The 24,077-nt window shown below is 41.0% G+C and overlaps 1 protein-coding gene across 4 annotated transcripts in view; it reads left to right on the top strand.

Moving 5' to 3' along the window:
* Positions 1-5,724: 5,724 nt before the first annotated feature.
* Positions 5,725-24,077, top strand: part of Palm2akap2 (PALM2 and AKAP2 fusion) — a 504,788-nt gene continuing 486,435 nt past the window's right edge. For 2 of the 4 annotated variants that reach the window (XM_087183574.1, XM_004848142.4), the window contains exon 1: positions 5,943-6,057. In XM_087183574.1, coding sequence (XP_087039700.1) covers positions 6,053-6,057 — 5 coding nt within the window. In that variant the 5' untranslated portion in view covers positions 5,943-6,052. Of the gene's footprint in view, positions 6,058-24,077 lie in introns of all 4 variants that reach the window. The other 2 variants (XM_087183576.1, XM_087183573.1) reach the window with 2 other exon arrangements.

Below are 24,077 nucleotides of genomic sequence, written 5' to 3'. Positions count from 1 at the left end.
TGTGTGGCTAAGGGGAGCCATTATCCTTGGCAAAGTCCCCTGATGAGTCCATGGTGTCATTGGGTTGTCTCTAAGAGGTTATTGTTCATCTCCTATCATAAGTCAGACTTGGCAGTAGTGAAATAAATGTTCTTGTTACATCTGTACACACATAATCATGGGCTGTTCTGAACACATACGTCATTTTGTGGGTGGGTAAGAGGATTCTAAAAACAAACAACAAATAGATCTTTTCAGCCTTTGAGCTAGAAAAAAAAAACAATAAATGGACTTCAGCAAGGCAGATGATTCTAGGTTGGTTGTGGAAATTTGTGTCAGCTATTTACAGTAGGTAAACCTCAAGATCTCTCCTAGGGTCAACAGATTGATTTCAAGAATCATGCATGAGTCAGAAGTCAATGCTATTAGTGTCTTGTCTGAATATCCTCTTAATATATAGGGAGAAATCAATAGAAAGACTGCAAAGAAGGGAGATAACCTTTGACCATGCTTAACTAAAGAAAAGAATTTATTTGCATTTGCTAACATCCTTCCTGTCACAATCTATGGGCTACTCTTACCCAGAGTCAGTAGAAATTATGAGCAAGTATTAGAAGTGATCTATTTCAGTGAGAATTTAGTCACAGTTGAAGATTGAGATGTGAAAGCTAATAGTGGCTGTATGATATGAATTCCACCTCTGTAAGCCAAATGGAAATTTATGGATCGACAAAACTCAGTAAATTGTTTAATTACACCCACAGACCACAGTACACTTATTCACAGCTCCAGATGAACAAATATCTAGTTTTTATCAGAAATATGTTTCTCTCCTATATGTCTTTAACATTAACATTACCTATAAGAAAGTATAAAAAGGTAAAGCAGAGTATGATATAAAATATGAAAAGTACAGAAAGCTTTGTTGGACATCATAGTTCTCATTCAAGGAGTACAATTAAAATCCAATAGTGCTAAGTAAAATAAATAAGACTGGACCCATTTTTATATTTTAATTATCAATCCCATGGTTTGATTTTGGCTTGTTAACGTATTAGAATGGCACTTTGAACTCGACAGGGATTATGCTTGTTTTTATTCCCTTCATGGTCAGTTGGACACTTAAAATGATAGTATTATCTCCATTTGTCCAGCACTGACAAGGGATGAGGTGCCATGTGAAGTTGTTTTCCAAATAATATAGTCTTGCAAGAATATAAGCACGAAAAGCTTAACCTGACTGGGAAATTTTGAAAGTGTATTTAGTCTTAGCTACACAGTGCTGAGCTTTGCTACTCCTTGACCCCCTGTGATACTGGGGCTATGTGTTCTTCTTGAGTGATCCCCAACTGACATTGTTGTGTGCTGTCTTGTGTCAATTTCCACACTTTTTTTTCTTATTTGTAGCTAATACTGTCTGAAACAACACTTTTCCTGTTTCTCTCCAGCCCCTTCTAATTGTATGTTTCTATTTCTAGTAAAGCAGAAAACCACTGAACCAAACACACTAAGTGCTGTATCTAGTCCTATCTAGGGCTGCATTTGTTTCAAATCAGAGAACACTGAGATCCTGTGAAAGCTATGTTTATTGTCTACTACATACCAGATTCTGTACTAGATATTGTATATAATTTTCAAAATAATTTTTAAAGATAGGTACTAGTTCCTCGTTCTGTAGGTGAAAGAACTTGAGACTTACATTAAGTAATGGGCTCAAGATCACAATGCTAGTAAAGAATATGCTAGAGGTGGGCATGGTGGTGTACACTTGTAAACCCAGCTTCTTGGAAAGGTGTCAGGCAAGGAGTCATTAAATTGATGTCATTAAATTGATGTCTATGAAAGACTGAAAGAAAATGTGACTGGAGGCAAGGAGCCAAGTGAGAGTGTGTTTTAGCAGTGGCAGCAGGGCTGGAGAGAAGGCTCAGTGGCTGCTCAGAAAGAAGCTGGGATGAGTGTTGATTGGAGATTGGGGTAGGGATAATAAATCATCAAGGCAGAGGCCTAGGTTTCTGTGGAAGCTTCTGCCCTTTCTGGTATTGGGATAGGCAGGTAGGTTAGCAGGAGAGGCTTACAGGCAAAATGAGGGCATTTTGGACACTGGGTTTCAGGTGTTTGTGAAGGTGTTACAATGCAGTTGAATATTTGCTTTCCAAGTTAAGGAGAGTCATCTGGCTACAGACTTAGTTTTAGAATGAACATCATATGGTGTTTCAATAAACCTGCGGAGGAGACGGAGTTGCCGAGGGAGACTATGTGCAGTGAAGAGAGATGAGATCTCAGGTGTGGACCCCCCCCCCCGAACACCAATATTTAAGACACAAATAGCATACAGGGATGGCTAGAAAGCCATGGTACTGTGATGTCATGAAGGCCGTGTATCAAGGTGGAAAGAGTGACCTCAGTATATGCCCAAAAGAAATGAAAACCTTTGACCACACAAAGAACTGGTTGTGAGTGTTTAGAGAAGAATTATTCCTAATTGCCACAAGCTGGAAACAACCTGAATATGCATCAAGTGGTGAAAGAATAAAATTGCAGTATATTTGTACAATGGAATACTCAGCAATGGGAAGGAATTGCCTATTTATAACAACATAGATGGATCTCACAGGCCTTGCAAAGTGAATGAAGTCAAACATAAAAGGCTATGTCCTGTCTTGTTCCAAGTATAGGACATTCTGGAAAAAATAAAACGGGGGAAAGAAATCAGATGAGTGGTTGTCAGGGGCTGGAGGTATGAGGGGTGAACTGTCAAGAAACTTGAAGGACCCTCCAGGGTGATGGCAATGTAATATCTTGATGCTGGGGTGGTTATAGGACTCCAGAATGTATCCAAACTCTTAGTCGTGTAGAGCTAAAGGGGTAGATTCTACTGTGTCTAAATTATACCTTGATAAACCTGACTCCGGTAAAAATACAACAGAAACAAAAGAAATGCTGAAAATGCCAAACACTGCTTATAAATCATGCAAGAAGAGGATTGAGATGTGCACATGGCAAGTGGCATTGGGGGTTTTATGGTCACCAGTGGCTGTGGCATTGGGAAGGCACAAACCAGAATGCTAAGGATTGAGGAGTATGGCAACAATTGTGGTTGTCTCCCAATGCTCATTTCTCTTTCTTCCAGAGGGATGGAGTCCCCCCAGTTTTTGGCTAGGCTCATGACCAGGAAGAGTGAACTCTGTTTTGCCCAGTCTCCTTGGAAACTGAACCTGAATGTGACTGAATTCTAGACAGATTGTATTAGTTAGCCTTCCCATCACTGGGACAAAATACCCAACATCCGAAATTAAAGGAGGAGAGGTTTATTTGGCTTATGGTTTCAGAGGGTTCAGTTGATGGTTGCCTGGCTCCAAGGCTGAAATGGCATGCCAGAAGGGCCTGGTGGAAAAAAGCTGTTAAACCCAAGGTAGTCAGGAAGGAAAGAGAGAGAAATAGACACACACATATATATAGACAGAGAGAGAGAGAGAGAGGGAGAGAGAGAGAGAGGCAGAGTCAGAGACAAGAACATACACACAGGTGTAAATATCGAAGCGTTTCCCTGGTGTGAGAAACTGAAAGTGTAAATAAGGATTAAAATGAGTAATTGATAATGTGAAATAGGAAGAAAAGGGGCAAAAGGGAAGTGGAAGTGAGAGGGGTAGGGGAAAGAAAAGAAGGGAAAGGAAAAAACGGAAACAAAGTCTTTGTAAATAGGGAGGGGTGGAGGAGTTGAAGGGAGGGCAGGGGAATGGGGGAAAAATAAGACAAAATACATCATGTAAAGGTACAAATTCCCTACTATAAATGTAAATGCACTGTATACCTAAAATGTACTAATAAAGGAATTTAAGAAAAAAAAAAAAAAGAACATGCACCCTTCCAGGTCATGCCCCCACTGATCCACCTCCTCCTACTAGGCTCCACTCTTAACAGGGCTGTCAGCTATGAACGCATCAATGTATTAATCTACTGGTGAGTATAGCACTCCCATAATCTAATCCCCTGCCAAAAGTCCCACCTCTGAAGACACAAGACTTTGGGGGACATTTTAAATCTAAATAATAACAGAGATGTAAGAGAAAGTGTCCTGCAGCAGCTTCCAGGAACCTTCCTGAACACGTAGCTGGCAAGCTGGCACACATCCTTTGGCCCTTCTTTGTTTCTTCTACTTTGTGCTGGGTGGAATGCAGACATGATGGCTGGAGCTGAGGAGGCCATCCTGGATCATGAAATGACTTTAAGAAGGGCGTTCGCATATGACAGAGCAACATTTTGAAGGAGATTAGGTCTTCGAGCTCTTTGAGGGTTAGGATTGCTAAACTAGCCTGGGACTACTGATCTTGGAACTCTTAAGAGATACAAGACCAAATCTTATTCCTTCATTATTTACACATGGAATTAATCTACCCCTGGAGGATACAGTGATCTGGACAACCTTCTCAAGAGGCGGGCAATGAAAGGACGAGTAAAGGTAGGATGGTGGCTGAAGGGGGACATGGATGGAGGGAGGGTTTGAGGATGGTCACATTCACACGAGACTCTTCAAAGGGAAACCTAGACTTAACCATGAATCCCTAGCCATAAATTCACAAACCTTCCCTGAGTTTGACTTTGTGGAACTGTAAATCCACTCAGAACCTTCTGCACTGGTCTTCTGGGTCCCTTAGACTCGTGTCCCTCTTTTCCACCTAGAGCCAGGGCGCCAACCACTGCCCAGAGCACCTCCCCTCTGTCTGCATGTGTGAGGCTTCTCCCCGGGCAGGCCAGCCGGCAGGGAGTCCTTTCCTGAGCGCCCTACCAAACAGGCCCACTCCCCGTTTGTTCTCCATTGGGGCACTTTTCAAAGACAGCTTTTTAAAGATCGAAGTCGTTTGCGATGAAATTCACCCAGAATGTACAAATCAACAATTCTTAGATTAATCATAGTCCTGTGATCATCACAAGTCAACTTTAGAACACCTACGACCAACAATATTTTCAGTACTTAATGTTTATAGCAGTATTTTCAGCCTTCATTGTTTTCCTATTTCTCCTGTGAATACCACTAGGGCAGAGGCTCTGGTGGCTGTGCCTGGGCTTTGCGCTGTGTCCTCAGCATCTGGTGAACCTGACACATGGAGGGACCGGGCAGTAAGGTACAAGGAAAGCCTGGAGCTCTTCCTATCTCCCCTTCCTTGCACCAGCGGAGGGCACACGGGTGGAACCAGGTTCTCGCCGGAAGCCTGTTAGTGGAGGATTCTCAGAGCGGGTGGGGGAGGGAATATATGCCCCAGAGGGACTTATTACTGTGGGGTGAGGCTGCGGTAATTTGGGAAACCACATTCAATATAACTGTTAAAAAAACAACAACAACAGACCAGAGCAAGCAAAGCTGGACAATATCTTCCTGGGAAGCGGGAATATGCAGAATGTGGAGTGACCCGGAGAAGGGCGTGGGGTCGCCAAAGCGGGGACACACCGCATTAACTTGCCGCATCGGAGCTGGACTCTCCAGGGCAACTCAGACGGGTGCCCGCTGCGCCGGCACAATGGCGTTTCGGAGCCCGCGCCCGGCCCACAGGGGGCAGTCCTTGCGGTGTGCAGAAGCCAGGAGCTTCTTGGCTACTTCCAAGCGGCGAGAGCTGCAACCTTGCCAACGACTCAATCGTTTCCTCGCGCCCTCTGGTCTGTGCCATCCGCCGCAGACGCCTCTCTCCTCCTCCCACCCGGCTCCGCGCAGCATCCCGCGTACCCGGGGAGCCGCCGGCGCACCTGGCGCGGGGGCTCCCGGCTCTGAGCGCTGGTGGCCACCTCGCCCTGCGCGCAGCTGCGGGCGCGCTCCCTCCCCGAAACCCAAGAGTGGAGTGGCTCGTCTAGCGCCCGGCGAACAACATTATCCAATTGCTTCCCGTTTTATTCGTAGGCTGGGAGCCGAGCGAGCCCGAGCGTTCACTTTCAGCCCTCCAAGGGAGGAGGGGGTGCGGGCGAGGAGGTGAGACGGCTCCTGGCTCCACCTCGCGCGTGGAGCGGCCAGAGCTCTCGGCGCGGCAGAGGGGAGCAGCGCCGCGAGCCCCACAGCAGCGCGCCCGCCGCCCGGAGCCCCGCGATGGAGTGAGTATCCCCGCGCCGCCGCGTTACCATGGCGACCAAGGCGGCAGGCCGCTCCCCGCCGGGTCTCAGTCCAGCATGGGTGTTTCGTTTCAGCCCCGTGTGTACGGCTGGTGTTTCTATAGCAGCCGCGGTGGCTGCAGGCGGCCAGGGATAGCAGCCCTGAGATGCCTGGCTGTGCGCAGCTGCCCCTTGGCCAGCAGGGCTGTCCGGGGACCGTGATGTGGCTAGGAGGGGGGACACCTTTTAGGCTTCCCCGTCCCTGCCCCAAGCTTCTGGTTCTCGGGGAGTTGGCCGCAATAGCCATTACTTCCGATTCCTAACCGTGTCAGCAATATTGGACTGCAGTTAAAAAAAGAAAGGGGGTGGGGACTGCGGATCGGAAGCAAATGTGGTTCGGGGCGAAGCGCGTAATGGAAGGGTGATGAGTTGGTGGGTAACCTGAGCCAGGGCTACAATCCCCAGGCTACTGGAAACCGTCAGAGGACCCGAAGGAATTGATTTGCTTCTGGGGTAATGGAGAAATGAGACAAATGTACTAGCTGCAGCCAGAGGTTCAATTACAACATTTGGCACCGTGGGCACGGCAAGGGAGGGGTGGGGGAGAGATGGCATGAACACAAGAGAGGCGTTAACCAGAAAAAAGACACAATAGAGGGCTCCGGGGAGGGTCCGGACTGGGGCTCCTCTCTAAGCCGTCTCGGCAGCCCTGCGTGGCGTTTTGGTCACTCTGTTGCTGCAGCAGGGCCATTCTGACAGGCGCCAGCCGCCCCAAGCGAGGCTCATCTTCGGAGCCAGCTCTTGGGTCCCTGTCTCCTTGGCCAGAATTTTCTCGCCCCGTGCCCTTCCCCCGGATACTCCCCGACGTTGGGCCATATGAAATCATATTGCACGTTGCGGATCATGTCATGTTTTCAGGTATTGAGACCTTCATGCCAAGCCCAATGAACCCTCAATGCAGTTTTTATCCTCCTGCATATCTAATTGTGTAGATGCAATTCCATCCTCACTCATAAGCCTGCGAAAGCAGAAGTGAGAGATGGTGGGCCCTTTCAGGAGTGAGGGGTCATGGATTTCAGTCTTTCCTTGGTACTAGTGCTACTGATCGCCTATGTCAGTATTTAATGTCTCTGAGCCTCAGTTTCCCTATTTGTACAAGGGAGGCAAAGATGTTCCTTACTATGAAGCATTATTGAGAGGATCAGATATCTGTTTCTCTTCTAAGGGCATTGTAAGTTGTAAGGTATGTACAAATTTAACGAGCTAGTGTGGTGGTTCAGAGCTGGGCCTGGAGTCAGACGGTCCTTAGACGCATTGCTCAATGGTGTCGCTCTCCCTGGACCTCATTTTTCTCATCTGGAAAATGGCAATAGTAGTAGCTATTTCATGTGATTTGTGTGATAATTAAACACGTTGATTAAACAAGATTCTTAGAACAGAGCCTGACACAAAGTATGCTTAATAAACATGATCTGCTTTCCATAAGTATCATCTATTATTTCAGTACCAACACTATGGTCTCCAGCATTTTCTGTTGACATTTTATAGGGTCTCAGGTTGGCAGCAAGCTATTTTTTTTTAGATAATTTATAAAGAAACACAATGCTGGGAGGGCAACAGAGAGTAACACAGTTCCCATGATTCATTGTAGATGTGGAGAATCTGTCAGAAGCTGTGGCAGGCTTTGATACACAGGACAGAAACTGAGCTCCTTGGCCTTTGGCATGCTTCATTCTCCCTTCTCATTGTCATTTTCTTTGACATGGAGACGGTCCTTTATGAGAGATTGAATTTAGGTCCAGTCATCGCTTTGTGTAGGGCTGAAGGGTACCCTGCCATTGGCTGGGACAGTAACATTCATCTCTACTCTCTCCTGTTAATAATGCCATCTATAATATGTTTCTCTTAGATCTAGCACTTGGGTGCTCCATAACTGTGGGACCTCTTACAGGTTGTATAAGCTGACTTCCTCACACCTTTCCCCATTTCCTGCTGGACCCTCCCCTAAGGTACGCTCCAAGTGCTTTCCTTATGCCTGCAGCTCCTGTGAGCAGCCTTCTTCATCACACTCTTCCTTTCCCTGCTCAGGGTTCAAGTTGCTGCCTTACGCAGCCCCCTCCCCTGCCCAGCCTGGCCTGGCTTCCGCAGTCCAAGGTCCTCCCCACCTTCCCATTAACCTCCCAACTTCCAGCTACCTGTCTGCTCTCTGCCCTACTCCCTCTACTTCCTCAATATATCAGCTTTTCCACTCTTCTCTCCCTGAAGAATAATACCTTTTCTGTCCTTCCTTGGGTCTGACAGAATGTCCCATGTGCCAAGTTCTGTACTTCCCCTCACTCTACCCCCATCTCATCCTAGCTAACAGAGTTTGCTGTAAATATGAGTGAGGCAGGGACTCAGCTCCCCTCACTTACTGTGCCTAATTTGTATTTGTGAAAAACATAATTAAAAGAGGGAATGAAATTCATTTCTTTCATTTTTTTCATGTAATCAATAAATACATATTGACATTAGCAGTGATCAATCCACCAGTCATGATTCTCATCATCTAATAAGGGATAGATGTTAAACTTGCAATTCAAGGTGCAATAACCACCACAAAGGAAAAGAAAGGAAAAAATAACCGGAAGAGGACATAGAGCAGGGGTCTGAGAAGCCTCCTAAAAAGGATAAAGCCACCTAAAGGATGAACAGGAATTGACTAGGTGAGAAGTGAAGGGAGAAGCATTCTGGTCTGAGAAAGCAGCATGTGGTAAGGCCCTGCAGCAGGAGATGCCTTGGCAAGTTGAGTGAACTGGAGCAGAGTAGTGTGGCTCGGGCTTTGGGAGTGAGGGGAAGATTGACCAGAGATGACTAAAGAATCACCAGGGCATATCACAGAGTGCTGAGTAGTCCGTGTAAGGACTTGAGATTTCATCCTGAGTGCATCAGAGAGCCACCAAACAGATTTGCATGACTATGATGACGTTATTTGTGTTTTAAAACAGCAACGCTCAGCTATTTAAGAAAAAAACTGAAAACCATCTCTTAAGTATCGTTTGAAGTTACTTAAAACAGGTAACAGAAAATGTGTCACAGTGAAGCATCAGAAAACTGTCAATGTCTGTAACAGGAGAAAGGAACAATCTATGTTAAAGCCAGTTTGTTGTATGCCACTATCTGACCATGTTGAAAAACCCAAGGTTGTCAATTAAAATGAAACTAAATAAAATTGTTTTTTAAAAAAATCTAGTCATTTACTCATGAGCATTACTGGCTTTAATAATATAAGAGCTTCTTAATTTGAATTTAAAAATCCAGATAGTAGATTAGCGAAGAGAGTACCAAATGACTGAATTAAGTATTTTCCTTGCTGAGGTGCTTCTTGTAGGATGTTTTGAACAGAGAAGACCCACTCCTAGAAACCCAGGGGGGAGGGAAGGTGTCTGCCCACTGCCAGTTTTCTGGTGCAGAGCATTAAATATCAGACTGTGGCAGGCTCTTGGCTGCATTCCCAGTGGGCTGGGCATGAGATCTATGTGTTTGTGAGAATGCACTCTCTTGTATACAGTTACTAACTTGATCCCACACTTACAACCTTTGTTTCATACTTCTCTGGAACAGTCTTCAGAAGAGTATGGGGTCAAAAAGGCACAGACACTATGTGATAAATCAGTCTCTCTCTCCCTCTCTCTCTCTCTCCTTTTTGTGGTAGTAGGGATTAAACCCAGGGCTGCTCTACCACTGAATTGTATCTCTAGTTCTATAGTCTGTATATTTTGTTTTGAGACAAAGTCTCACTCACTAAGTTACTCAGTGTGGCCTGGAACTTGCAATCTTCTTTTTTTAAAATTAATTTTATTGGTACATTTTAGGTATACAATATAATGACATTCATCATTGGGAATTTGCACCTTTACATAGTCTCTCTTGGTTCTTACTTGTAATCTTCTTGCCTCAGCCTCCCAAGTAACTGAGATTACAGGCATGCACCACTATACCTGGCATGAGATCTCCTTGAATTCTTGGTATCCCTGCAAGCATGGTACTCTGACATTGTTACTGGTAGTCCCAGATCAGAAATGACATCTTGACAGGTGCCTGTCTTTCACGTGGACTTAGCCAAAGGACAAGTTTAAAGCGTCCAGAGAAGATCATAAAACATCTAAAGGTGGATTTTGCAAATGATCAAATCTGTGTTCATGAAGGGACAAGTGTGGTAGAGGCATTGAGTCACAGAAAAATTCAGGTCCTGAATATGTGTCTCAGTCATTTAATGCAGTCACCCACTTGTTTAGCTGCATATTTTCCATGTGTCAAATGCTGTGATAGGTACACAGGATACATAGTGACAGACATCCCTGGCCTTGTCTTCAGGGAGCTCACAGTTCGGTCTGTATGTGACAGAGGGCACCATGTAATGATAAACTGGTTTTCTTGCTAATTCTGCCTCCTTTGGACAGGAAATGTGGCTTTTCATGTATTCAGCACATTGCAGACATTGAATAAATGTGTTTAAAATTGTGTGAGGGCTGGGGACTTAGCTCAGTGGTTCCAACCCCTGCCTTGCAAGTGCAATGTCCCCAGTTCAATCCCCGGTACCAAAAATAAACAAACAAACAAACAAACAAACAAATAAATAAAAGTGTGTGAAACCTTTAAAAGAAAATTTTATAATGAAAGTAATAAATGCAGTTTAAATGCTACAGAAGTTGGTAGATTAAATCTCTCCATTTTCCATCCTTCCCCCTAAATCTCAGTGCCGAGAGGCAATTGCCATGAGCAGTTTTGAAGCATCTTTCCATATACTTGCAAATAACACAAAGTTGGAAGCGAATACTTGCATAGTTTAATACTCCTTTTACATAATGATAGCACATATGTTGTTCTCTGGCCGCCTTTTCCTCTCCACGCTATACCGTGGATACTTGTACATGCCAATACACACATTTGCATTACAGTGTATATATTTGTACATAACAATATACTTCACTTGCTTTTACTACCTACTTAATATTTATTTTGGGGATATCATGAACCAGCCCCTTCTTTGATGGAATTGGGGTTCATTTCTATTTCTTTTTATTATATGCAATATTAGAATCAACATCCGCTTAATCTTTGAAAATTAATCTGAAGACTATTTTCCAGGAATAGAATTTCTAGGTGAACAAATATGCACATGAGAAATTTTGTCAGATACTTCCAAAGTCTCCAGAAACATTGTATCACTTCATATTGCCACCGTTAATGTTTGAGAATCCCTGTTACTCCAAGTCCTTGACAACCCTACTACATTATATATTTGAAGATTTTTATTTCCCTGATCCAGTTTTATGGAATCAATGTGTTACTTTATTATTTTGCCTTCACTAAGTTGTCAGTATCTCAGAGAGCTCCAGTGATCCAAAAAACACAAACATCCAGCTTGAATCTAGAAATAAGGAAAGTCACAAGTGAAAACTCAAGACATCTCATTAACTTTTAAACATGGTCAAGGTATTTTTTAAGGAATTTGTCAAATTGATTCCTTACTGTTGAGGAAATGGGTGTACATCATTTGTTGCAGTTATAATGTTCTTTATACATTTTTAAGGTTTTTAACATTTGAAATTTTGAACAATTTATTCAGTCAATGGATACTTTATTTTATTTTATTTGTTCTGGTACTGGAGATTGAATGCAGGGTCTTCACACTGTGCTACATCCAGCTGTCAGGCTAGGCTCAAACTTGTGATCTTCCTGCCTCAAACCTTTTGAGATAATTTTTGAGCATCTTTTTCATCCTCAGTAGGCTTCCAAGACCTGAGAATATAGCACTGAACAGTTAAACACTATTTTTATAGAGGAGACCAACAATACATATATACTTCAATATCAGGCAGTGGTAAATGTTAAGGATAAAAATCAAGGCGGTTATGAGACTGGAGGAGAGGAGCAGGACTATTTTTGGTAGATTTGTCAAGGCAGAGGTTTGAGTGTGAGTAGACCTGAACATATAGGGTGAGCCATGCAGAAGAAGGAAGAGCAGGTGCAAAAGGTCCTGAGGCAGGGTTAGGTTTTAGTGTTAGTCTTGGTCTAAATGAGTCAGATCATCAGCATCCCTTTTGTCAGCAGTATCCTCTCTCCTAAACTTCCTGTATTGATTTAATGTTTAGTTGGAAGATTTGTTTGCAAGCAGGGCCCAAAGATATTCAATTCTGAATGTCATTCTATGAACAAACAAATTGAATGTATATAAAATTATAGAATCATGTCCTTTCCCCTCATAATTCTATAAGACATTGTTGCACTGTGTTCTGGCATTGGTTGCTGCTCTGGAGAAGTCTGCAGCTAGCTTGATGATTTCCTCTTTGTGGGTGGTTTCCCTTCTATTCTCTCCTTACTCCTGTAATTTTCATTTTTATTTTGGACTTGGTGCTGATAAAATTGTTTTCAGATCATGTACATTCCTTGTGTGGAGTTGGTACATGTACATAACACATCTCGATTCCTTTCTTCATCGCCTTTCCCTGCCCTCCTACCCCCTCCCCACTTTGTAACTTTTCTGTGATACTTCACACTGCAAGTCACAATGCTGGTTCTTCCTGGAAAACAGTAGTTCCTTGGATCTAAAGATTTCGTATTTTCTTCTTTTTTTTTAAATGAAGATATTTTCTTCCTGGCTTTCAATTTTAAAAAGATCCATTTGTTGCATTCTCTACTCCAGGAGCAGCTCTGCCTTCCTTAACTATCAATCTTAAATTGCTTTCATATTTTTTCTGACTTGCCCATGAGTTTTTATTACATTGAAGTCTGTTAGTAATTGACTTTTCAAAAGCAATGTTTGTTTGATTCTTATTCTAATGTAATTTTCACATCTGTAATTTTATTGTAGCCTTCATTTTATTTCCTGGCTCTGCTAGCTCATTTTGCACTTATTTTTTTAAATGGTTCATAATTTCTTTGAATGTATGGAGATGACCTTATTATTTCTTGTGCTTTTTCTGAAATACAGTTACCTGTTTGCTTGTAAACCATTCCTTTTTTAAAAAAATAATAACTGGATATAGAATCAATGCATTTTGAAGGTTTTTCATTTATTACCCATTTCCAAGTGGAGGCAATTCTATCCAAACCTGCTAGTTTCTCATGAATAAGAAGGGAAGGAGAGAGCCATGTGGGAAAGACATTAACTCTAGATCAGGTATTTTGTTTCATCAACATTCCTCACAACTCTGCTATGCATTTTATTCAAAAATACCTCAAAGTGAGTGAGCAGATTACTTATGCCCCATCATATATCCCTGCTTCCTGTGCTGAGTGTATATACATATGTATACACTTGTGTGTGTGCATGAACATGTGCATGTGTATGTGTTGCAGTGGTAGACAGACATTTGGCCTCTGTTTATTACTACTTAGTTGACACTGACTAGAATCTATGGAGGGAGCTAGGGGGCAAGTCTTCTACAAAGGTAATTCCTTATTTCTAGCTCCTTCCCTACAGCTCTTGCCTCTAGACTCTTCTGCATTAAGTTTCAAGTTCTGGGGTGTTGTGGATAAAGATGAAAGGTGCACACGGTACTCCCATAAGCATCACTCTGCTATGAAACCAACTCCTCTACATATAGTAGATATTTCTCGGGACCTGCCCATTCCCCTCCTCACCATCTGACCCTGGGTCTCCAGGAACTCATCCCTACGTCAAAATTTGAAAACCAACGGGCATCTGTGGAAGGATGTATCACCTTTTAGGGCTGTCCATTGATTTCATAAAAATTTTACCCTTTTAGCCAGATAATTCTGATAGTCTGTAATTTGAGAATCTTAGTTCTTTGCTAATTTTATAGGAGATAGTTTTCTTTCTAAGTTTTCATACTTTTAGTTCATTTCTGCAAATTTTAGGGAAATAGAAAGAGAATTTGCTTTTACCTTTGTAGCTGAGCAAATGAATCGATAAGCTTGTATTCCTACTAAAATTCCTGTTATCTTTTTTTTTTTCACTTACTGGGAATATCTATGGCCAACAGAGTGTGAATGAGGTGGTGAGTACCTTGGAGCAGAGGCATTTGGAAAGTGTGTGTGCTGTGGATATCCTTGGTCTCACACTTCAAGTCCACCCTCCGCCCCAGTCCCCAGCTTTGTGCCCCGTGATGCTGACCTCTATGCCTTGCACAACTTGACTCTTTTGCTCTTGAACTTCCTGTTGGGTCTGTCAGTGGAGGGCAGCATCAGGAGGACCAAGGTTGGAGAAGAGTAAGGTCAATGCACTTGTTGTATGGTCTGCCTTCTGGCAGGGCAATGGGTGGGCACGGCTGCTTTCCTGTGGAGAAGAGCAGACCACATACAGCTCTGGCTGTCTTTCTAGATCACTTCCTTCCTTTGCAATTGATACTAGGTGTGGCCTTGGATTTCTTGACACTTTCCTAGTCAGAGTCCTTCACCCACTGTCCTTTTGGTTTCTCTTAATTCTGCTCATCCCTTTGTAAAGCTTTATAAAGGCCCCCTCAGTTACCCAGTCTGAGTATACCATTTATTTCTAGCTGTTATCCTGACACACAGAGTGGGTGAAGGACAGAAGTATTCAAAGTCTACAGAAACATCATTTATATTACTGGGATGGCACTTGGCGAGTTTTGTTTGTGCACACATATTCTGGTCATTGGCTCCAGGCTCCAATACAGGAAGACATATTGAACACATCTTATGAGCATACTCATGAGCCACAAAGGACAAGCTCCAAGCCCACTAGCTACCAACATGTTCATTTGCTTCCCACTGAAAATTCATTTTGCTTATAGTAACTCATAATACAATATTCTCCCAGTTTGAGTCCTCAGAGGGAACAACAGTCTTGGTTATGAGAAGACTTAATTAGAATTTTATTTTATTTAAGAAAATAAAATTTTATTTCTTTTTATTAGGAAGGAACTTCACTAGACAGAATTTTGTTTTTGTGAATAGACCTTTATAGTAATTGACCTACTATTTAAACAAGTGACAATTGAACATAGCATATCAATGAATGCATCCTAAATTGCTGTCAATAAATCTATACCATCTTGTTTAATCTTCTTTTTCACAGTTGGTACAAAAACATAAAATATAGTCCAATCAACAAGTGTGTTTTACAAGTAAAATGTAAAATAGCTCTATATTAAGAATCTTATATTCCATCTACTTTTTTTTCTTTTTGAGACAGGGCCTCACAAAGTAGCTCAGGCTGGTCTTGAACTTGTTATGTTCCCTAGGATGGCCCCGAACTTGTGATCCTTCTGTCCCCAGTGCTGGGATCACAAGCGTGAGTGACCAGACCTGAATCTACTTAGTCTGTTTTTATGTAGTATTTCATAGTTGGAAAGTAAGTTGTTATTTAGATTGCATGTCCTTCATTTCTCTATTCATTCTGTTTATTTATTTATTCCTTCAATCTATAATTATTAAGTACCTACTATGTACCATACACGGTTCTGGGTACTTGTGATACAAATATGAATAAAACACAGCCCCTTCCTTCGTGGAGGCCACATTCTAAGGAGGAACAAACATAACTGGTAAAGTAATTAAGATAAAGTATGCTCCATGCTATGCTATGGGAAGGTTTGATGGAATACAATACTGTCAATCAGGAGCACATATTGAGGGGAATAGGAGCCAAAATGAATTTGGGGAATCCAGGGATTCTAAGAAGAGATAAAAACCCAAGCCTATTCCTAGCCCCTAAGATTAATTTAGCATAAAAACACTTTGTGCTTAATGTCTGAACTAGTTATCTTACAATTGGCTAAGCCACTTTCTAAAAAAAGCAAAAAAAAAAAAAAAGTAAGGAGAAATATGTAAATCAGTTCCAATATTTGAAATAGTTTGAAAATTGACCTAAACTTCTAATGTTTTTGTTTTGCTAATGAATCTGTGACTAATGTCTCCCTTTGATGACCCTGCTGCAGCCTTGTGGACAACCCTGCCCCCTTGAGGAACCAGAAACTCATTTTTTAAAATGACAGCTGCAAAGAGGGGCTATTAATAAAATAAAACAATGCAAAGAACAAAAAGCAAATAAAACTAAAAACCAGAACACACATGAAGATTTGCTAGTTACTGAAAAACCTTGTTAGATACTTGATTTATTTTGGCATCTTCACAGAAATCACATCAAAAATCTCTGACCTTTTGAAAAGCATTAAAAACTGACCAAAGAGCCATTGATAAAGAAACGAGCCCAGAAATAATTTTGATGTCCTCCCTTCCCCTCCAATGCCTGTTCTACTGCTTCTCCTCCAGAGGGAGGTGCAAAGCATTTAAAATCGAGCACATCAATAATACGGCCTCACTTCTTAAGACGTCACCTCTCACACTGTAATGTGCACACGAATCACCAGGACCCTGATTCTGTAGGACTGGGCGGGCAGTCTGGAGAATGCATATTCACAGCCAGCTTCCTAGGAGGTGATGCTGCTGGCTGGAGACCATACTTTGAGCAGCAGTGTTCACAGTGCAGAGACAAAGAGTGGGGCTGTGTATGAGGCAGGAAGTGGGGTCTCCTTTTCCTTTCAAGCAATCCCGTCCTGGTAGGGGATTTCTGCTGATAAATTGGAGTTCAGCAATCTGTGTGTGAAATAACAAATATTCAGAGCAATAGCTGGCTCTTCATTGTATTTGTTATAACAGCAGTTCCATGTGAATAAGAAAAACAAAGTTTTTGTTGATGTTGAAAATCAGAGCAGATAGGGATTGTGTCAAGGCAGGTAAAGGTAGTATTTTTTCAAGTTTTTTATGCCTTTATTTTTTCCTTTTCATCATGAATTACATAGGAATAAAAATAAACACTTTTTATTGGCATATATTTGTGATACGTAATAGTTAAATTTGTGTTGGGGAGATGGTACATATGTATATCACATCTTAATACATTTTTACTTCCCTTTCCTCTCCCTGCCCTCCTGTTTCCCCCTTTCTTCAGATCCCTTCCCATCACTACAAAGTCTACCTTTCTGTTTCCTATTCTCTCTTTCAGTTTGCTCGAGTAAAGGTAATCTTTTAAAAATATGAATTGGAAGATTTGTGTGATCATAAATCATTTACAATGTAAATATCATTTTCTGTGGCTAGTTCCTTGATGTTTGAAAAATAACTGGTGAGTCCAATTATCTGTGACCTCATTTGGCTGAAAATCAGTAATATTTCAGTCCAAATGTCAAGTTCTGATAACACCAATACGATTCTCAAATGAATAGGACATGTTAGGCCATGAAGCATTTGATATTCCATTTTCTGAACAAGGTGAACAAACTTAGAAATTCTTACTATTAAACACAAAGGAAGAGCAACTTCTTTTATAAAGGTTAATTCAAGCATGTTATAGTTTTAAATTGTGTTTTCATATATGTAAGATGGAAGTCATCATTCAAATTCTTACATTGCTTTGGAAGCTCAACATTATAAAGACTGTACGTATTTGAGAACTAAACACTTACAGAGCAAGGTTCAGTTAGGGGTTCTTGATTGCTTAATGAAATGATAGCTCTCCAGACCTAATTAGATTTGAGCGAGTTAGAATACAGCATTTAAGGATGCTCTGTATGTCTTCCCCTGGTCCTCATCAGCTACACAATATGCTTTCCTGTTAGTTTCACTCTAGGTCTCGAAATTAAATGCATGTTGTGGTATCAGAGTGATATGTGTCTGACTTCAGTGCAAGGAAGAGTCCCATCTTGGAAGAACAAAAATTATTAGAAGTGCGTGTATGAAAAGCTCTAATTATTTTAAAATTTTTATTAGTACATGTTTGCAGTATGGAATGTTTACATTCCTTGTGTGAGTTGGTGCATGTACACAACACATCTTAATTCTTTTTTAAAACCTTATTTCTCTCTCCTTCTTCCCTTCCTTCCATCTCCTTTTTTTGCTGTTTTTGTTTTTCTTTTTGGTACCGGAGATTGAACTCCGGTCCTTGCGGTTGCGAGGCAGGCGGCAGAACCACTGAACTAAATCCCTGGCCTCTCCTACCATCTCTTCATTCCCTTTCCATTTGCGAAAGATTGATCTCCCCACTTCCTATCATCTATCTTTCAATTTGCTCTTTATTTATAATTTGGGGTTCTCATATAAGAGAAACCATGTGATATTTAAGCTTGTATGTCTGATTTATTCTCAACATTATAGTCTCAAAGTACGTCCATTTTCCTACAAATGACTCAAGTTTATCCTTCTTTATGGCAGGGTAGTACTTCATTGTGCATACTGTACCACATTTTCTTTATCCATTTATCTGCTGATGGACAAATAGGCTGCTTCCAAGATTTAGCTACTATGAATTGTGTTCCTGTAAATATGGACATGCACGTATCACTGTAGCATGATGTCTTTAACTCTTTTGGGAAGATACCTAGAAGGAAAATAGCTGGGCCAAATGGCATCTACATGCTGGTCTCCATAGTAGTTGTACCAGTTTACATTCCCACCGACAATGTAGAGGGTTCCCCCACCCTGTCCCTGCACTAAATGCTCTACTTTTTAAAGCCTCCTTCTAAAATACCATTCTTTGAATATGTATATCTATATCCTGTTTTGGCAGCCTTCCTTTTTTGTGCATTCATCTTCCTCTTAGGAACTAGAAAAGGGTTCCTAAAGTTAAAATCCCAGTTTCTTTGGCACTCTGTTCAGATTTGTCTGTTTCATGAGAATCTGCTCTGGGCAATAAGAATCAGAGATCTTTGTTTGTTTTAATGGTGCTGGGGATTAAACTTACAAGGCAGCACATGCTAGGCAAGCACTGTACCACTGAGTGATATCGCCAATTCCCCAACAGTTCTTTTTTCAGTCCAAGGATGTTTTTGTAAAATTTATAAGAGGAGGATACCTTTGTATTCTTTCTCTTTTAAAATGCCTTTAAGGTGATATGAGCTTCAGGGTTTAGGACACCTGGGCTACCTGATCTGTCTCTGACCTCACCTCCCTCATCCGCCAGCATTTCCCACCAGCTTGGTGCTCATTCCCATTGCAGGCTTTGCATTGGCAACCACTTCTGGTTGGACCATGCGTTTCTCTTGTCTTAGTGAGGCTGCCTAAGCCCACTTCTCACCCTTGCCCTAACCTGATGCATTCAAATCCTGTTCTCAGTTTGTTTCTAGTATGACTCACTAGCATCTAAACTTGCTTATTTATCATTAATGTGTGTACACAAGGGCTAGGGCTCTATCCATTTCCTCTGTATACTCAGCTTCTATAAAATGCCATACCTGGCTCTTAATAGGCTTTCACAAAATATCTGTTGACCCTTACATCCCAAAGAATTGAAAGAAGAGAGTCAAAGAGATGTTTGTATATCCATGTTCACAGAAGCATTCTTCGTAAGAGCCAAGAGATCTAAGCAACCCAAGAATCCTTCAACAGATGAATGGATAATGAAGTCCAGTGTAGCCATACAATGGAACAATATTCAGCCTTAAAAATGAGTGATGTTTGGACACGTGGTATAACAAGGGTGAACCTGGAAAACATGCTACATGAAATTAGCCAGATACAAAAGAGCAAATGCTATATGATGCTACTCACAGGAGGTACCCAGATTAGACAAATTCATAGATAAAGTAGAATAGAGGATGAAGTGGATAAGGAGTTCTTGTTTAATGAGTATAGAGTTTCAATTTGGTAGTGATTGGTTTTTTGGAGGAAGAAGAATGCTCACACTTTCTAAACCACCATGTCTGGGACCTAATAAGGAAGCTTTACCTGTGAAGAACCTGTGTGCTTTTTAGCATTGAGAACCGCAGGCAGAGGGAATGACAACCATGAGTTTGCTGATGAGCAGGACACTGGGTTACTGAATTCTAGAGCTTGAGATTTCTCTTCTCAGAGAAGTTTTTGTGCATCTCTGGAAGAAGTCATGAAGGCCGGTGACCAGGCAGTGGCAGAGAAGGTGACAAGAAAGGGTCAGATTTAGAATATATTTTGAGAACTGAGCTCACAGATTGGGGAAGGGAGTAGATTTACATGTACTGTGACAAAAAGAGAGGACTTATGGAGGCCAAGGTATTTTGGCTTGAGTGGTAGGTAAATGACATGCCCTTTGCTGAGAGAGGGAACACCTACTTGGGGTGGGGAAGCAAAATTGGGTTTGGGATGTGATAAGTTTGAGATGCTAATTATGCATTCAAGTGGAATGTCAGGAAAGCAGCTAGATGTGCGAATCTGGTGTGTGGGGAGGTTAAGAAGTTAGATTAGGGGCCCGGGGATTTAGCTCAGTGGTTTTGCCACCTGCGGCGCAAGTGCAAGGACCCAAGTTTGATCCCCGGTACCAAAAAAAAAAAAAAAAGGAGAAGTTAAATTAGAGTGTCATCAGTCTGTAGCTGGTGTTCAGGGCTATGGGAATGGATAAAAACACTTTGGTATTGAGCATGTAGCATAGACAGAGACAAGATTTAAATTACAGTCAAAACTATCTAATATTCTGTAATCAATAGTTTTCATCTCTTTTACTAATCTGACCATTTTCATAAATCTCTTCTGCCATCTCAAGAGTCTTATTTAAAAATGTGTATGGCACATAAAAATATGTACATCTCTCAAGAGAATTTAGGAATAATGAGTTGAGTATATCAATGCCCATTAATAATAAACATTCTCAGTGCACCAGAAATAGAAAAACTTATATGCTAAAAATCTACAGCAAACATAATACTTAAGGGTAAAATGTTAAATACAGTCTCTTCAAAGCTAAGAATAAGTAATTCCCATATCATGACTTCAGTTCAACATGGAACTAAAATCCTTAGGCAAACAGAAAACAAGAAAAAAATAATAAGTACAGTTCATGAAAATTGAAAAGAAGAGATAAAAATATCATTATTGGCAGATATAGCCAAAAGTCTATAAATGTTTAGAGTTGTTAGGCACTTAATGAATACACAAAAATCAATTTTATTCCTCCAATTTATTCCAATCCCATAATAGAAAGGTAGAAAATGCAACATTTAACAAAAATATAATTTCAATATCAACAAGCTCTGAGAAGTACTGTAGAAAACCTAACATAAATGTGTAAGATCTTTAGTGAAAAATTAGGTTTAGTACATTTTACAGATTAATGTTTAAGTTCATGTATCTCAACAAAAATTGATCTATGAGAAGAAATAAAGCACAATTCCTCCAAACAAACATGACACATTAATGAAAAAGATGTTAATTTCACTCTGAATACATATTTTATACACTACACACAGTAAAAATGCTGTATAATGGGATCTTTGATATGAGGAGAAAGGATTGCTTCAGGGAATAGGTTAAACTAAAGTATTCAGAATTATTTCACTTTTAATTAAAAGTAAAACTACTATTCTACTCTGTACTTCCATAAGGTCAAGGTTTTAAGTTTGCATATATGAGTGAGAACCTGTGATATTTGTGTTTTTGTGGTAAGCAAAACTTTCAAACAATTTTATTGAGATATACATGAGTCAGATACCATACAACCCATATAAAGTATAAAATTCAATGGCTTTTAGTATATTCAAAGCTGTATATTCATCGTCACAGTAAATTTTAGAATACTTTCATTAGCCCAAGAAGAATATGCCCCTGCTTATCTAGCATGCCTAATCTCCCACTTCCCTATCCCTGGGCAGCCAATAATCTGTTTCCTCTCTCCATAGATTTCCCTAGTTTGAACATTTCATATAAACCAAACCATGTAAGATGTGGTCCTTTGTGACTGGCTTCTTTCACTGAACTTCCGAGTTCCAAAGTCCATTTACATTGCAGTGTCAGGACTTCATTTCTTTTCACCACTAAATAATATTTCACTGTGTAAGCAGAATGTTTACAGGGTGTTAACATTTTGTAAAGATATGAATCAGTTCTAAGGAAAATTATGTAATATATGATTGCAAGTCATACATATTTTACTCTAATTAAAAGTATGTTACTCTATTAAAAACTTTTTTATAAAAAATTCATATGGAATGTTTGCATAAAGAAAACAACTCTTTGATACAAATAAAATAAATGCACTTAAAAGAAAAAGGGGTTAGAATAATGAGTTTAAGTTAACATTGTTTGTGGCTTCTTGAGATACAAATCTGACCAAAGTATCTTTTTAAATGTAATTGGTGACTTAAAAAATTTTTTTTTGTGGTACCAGGGTTTGAGCCCAGGACCCTTGCACTGAGTTATATCCCTAACTCTTTAAAAAAAAATTTAAATTTTGAAACAGAGTCTCAATAAGTCTCTAAATTTCCTAGGCTGGGCTTGAATTTAACAATCCTTCTGCCTCAGCCTCCTAGAATACTGGGATTAATGTGTCATCTTGCCTCTGGTGCTATATATATGTATATTCTCAAAGTTCTCTGTATTTTCCATGGACTAGATGGGCACAGGCGCGGGGGAATGAATGAAAATTTTTTCCTTTCTTGTTTTATACAGGCCTCAGAGGTGACATCACAGACAAACTTCTTTCATATTCAGTGATTCCAGTCCATTTCACTTCTCTCCATTCTCAATCTTTGTAGGTTGACTCCATTCCTCATTCCATTGCTTTTGGTTCCAAAAGTCCAGGCTTCTATTTGCTATTTGCAGAAGAACTTTTAGGTATCTGCTCCTTTTATGTCCAGCGCTGTTGCCAGCAGAAGCCTAGCAATCTGCAGCCTCCAAATCAATAACCAGGCTGGGTTACCATTGAGAAACAGCAGCAGCTGGGCAAGGTAGTGACCCCAAGAAGAACCACACAGAACTGTCAGCCTGCCAGAGAAGCACAGCAGGGAGGGAAACATTGGTTAGATAGGATTCTCCGTGTGCAAACAGCCAAAGCCAGCTCTGGCTAACAGTGCAAAAGGGAAATGTCTGGGGAGATGTGGGAGTATTTAGGAGCACTGAAGAAGATGAAGTGCTGTTTCACAAAGGACAAGAAGCCCAGGCAACTCCAGCTATCTGGCCACCAGGATCCAATGGGCAGTCTCTCTAAGGGCCAGCAGCTGGGGTGAACAACTTCCAACGATGTTCAGACTTTGAGTCGCTTAATTCAAGATTCAGAGGGCCTCTCCTAGAATATCAGAGGGAGAATTGAGAAGAAATAGAAATAGAATAGGGAAACATTGGCTGTATTGTCAGAAGAGAAGAATAATGGATAGATAAGAAGAACAATTGCGCTTTACAGGAGAACCAGACATCACTCTACTACACCAGAGGTGACCTGCGTTAGTACAGGTGGGCCAGGCCAAATGGTCCTCAAGAGTTACCTTGTAATTTTCTCTAACACATAAAGACATGGATGATCCTGGCCCAAAGTTTTACAGGGAAGGCAGTATTAGTTATCTGAGGGCTTCTTGTGACGGCTGTGATTTCTCTGATGTAGAAAGGCTACTTTCCTTCCCCTGGTGCCTCACCTCCACCTTCCTTACACCAGCTCTGCACCATTTTCTCCGCATATCTTAAGCTCTATCCCTAGACCTTGACTTTGCAGGTGACACTAAGCTACAGGTTCCATATCAACAGCATGTGTGTGTGTGGGGGGGCTGTCTTGATGCTCTCAGATCTCAGGTCATCACTGATTTCCTTTCCTAGAATAAAGGGTTTGAAGGCTAGAAAAGAATAAAGTGAGGTCAGAGATATTACCATTGTCTAATGTCTGCCTAAAACTGGAGCGGAAGCTGAGTCTCGCAATTAATGAAACAAAACAAAGACAAACAAAAGTTCCCCTCACTTTATCCCCTTATGAATAAAGCTACAGGAGAGGGGTAAGAGACTTGCCCTTTTCAGTCTTTTATAGTGATTTTAATTGTGAGTTTTTCATAGATGGTATTTTTCTTTTAATCAAATTCAGGATAGTCCCTTATTTTCTTCTTTTGCCAACAGTGTTTTCTATTTAATTTTGTAAATGAATGTGTTACACTTCTTAAGCACATTTGTCTAGGTCTAATGAGACAATATGAGTTCCTTTTGCTAATATTCTTTTGAGGTTTTATGTTCATGGAATGTATTGCCTGTAAGTTTCTTTTCTTGTAATGCACTTGCTGGGCTTTAGTGTCAGTATTATGTTGGCATCATAAAACTAACAGGGAAGAGTTTTC

The sequence above is a fragment of the Heterocephalus glaber genome, unplaced genomic scaffold (genome assembly GCF_053883595.1).
Source record: "Heterocephalus glaber isolate CG9 unplaced genomic scaffold, H.glaber_assembly_v1.0 deba00001481, whole genome shotgun sequence".
In the NCBI taxonomy this organism is placed as follows: Eukaryota; Metazoa; Chordata; class Mammalia; order Rodentia; family Bathyergidae; genus Heterocephalus; species Heterocephalus glaber.
Note: the sequence above shows the minus strand (reverse complement) of the source record. Positions and strands in the feature narration are given on the sequence as shown.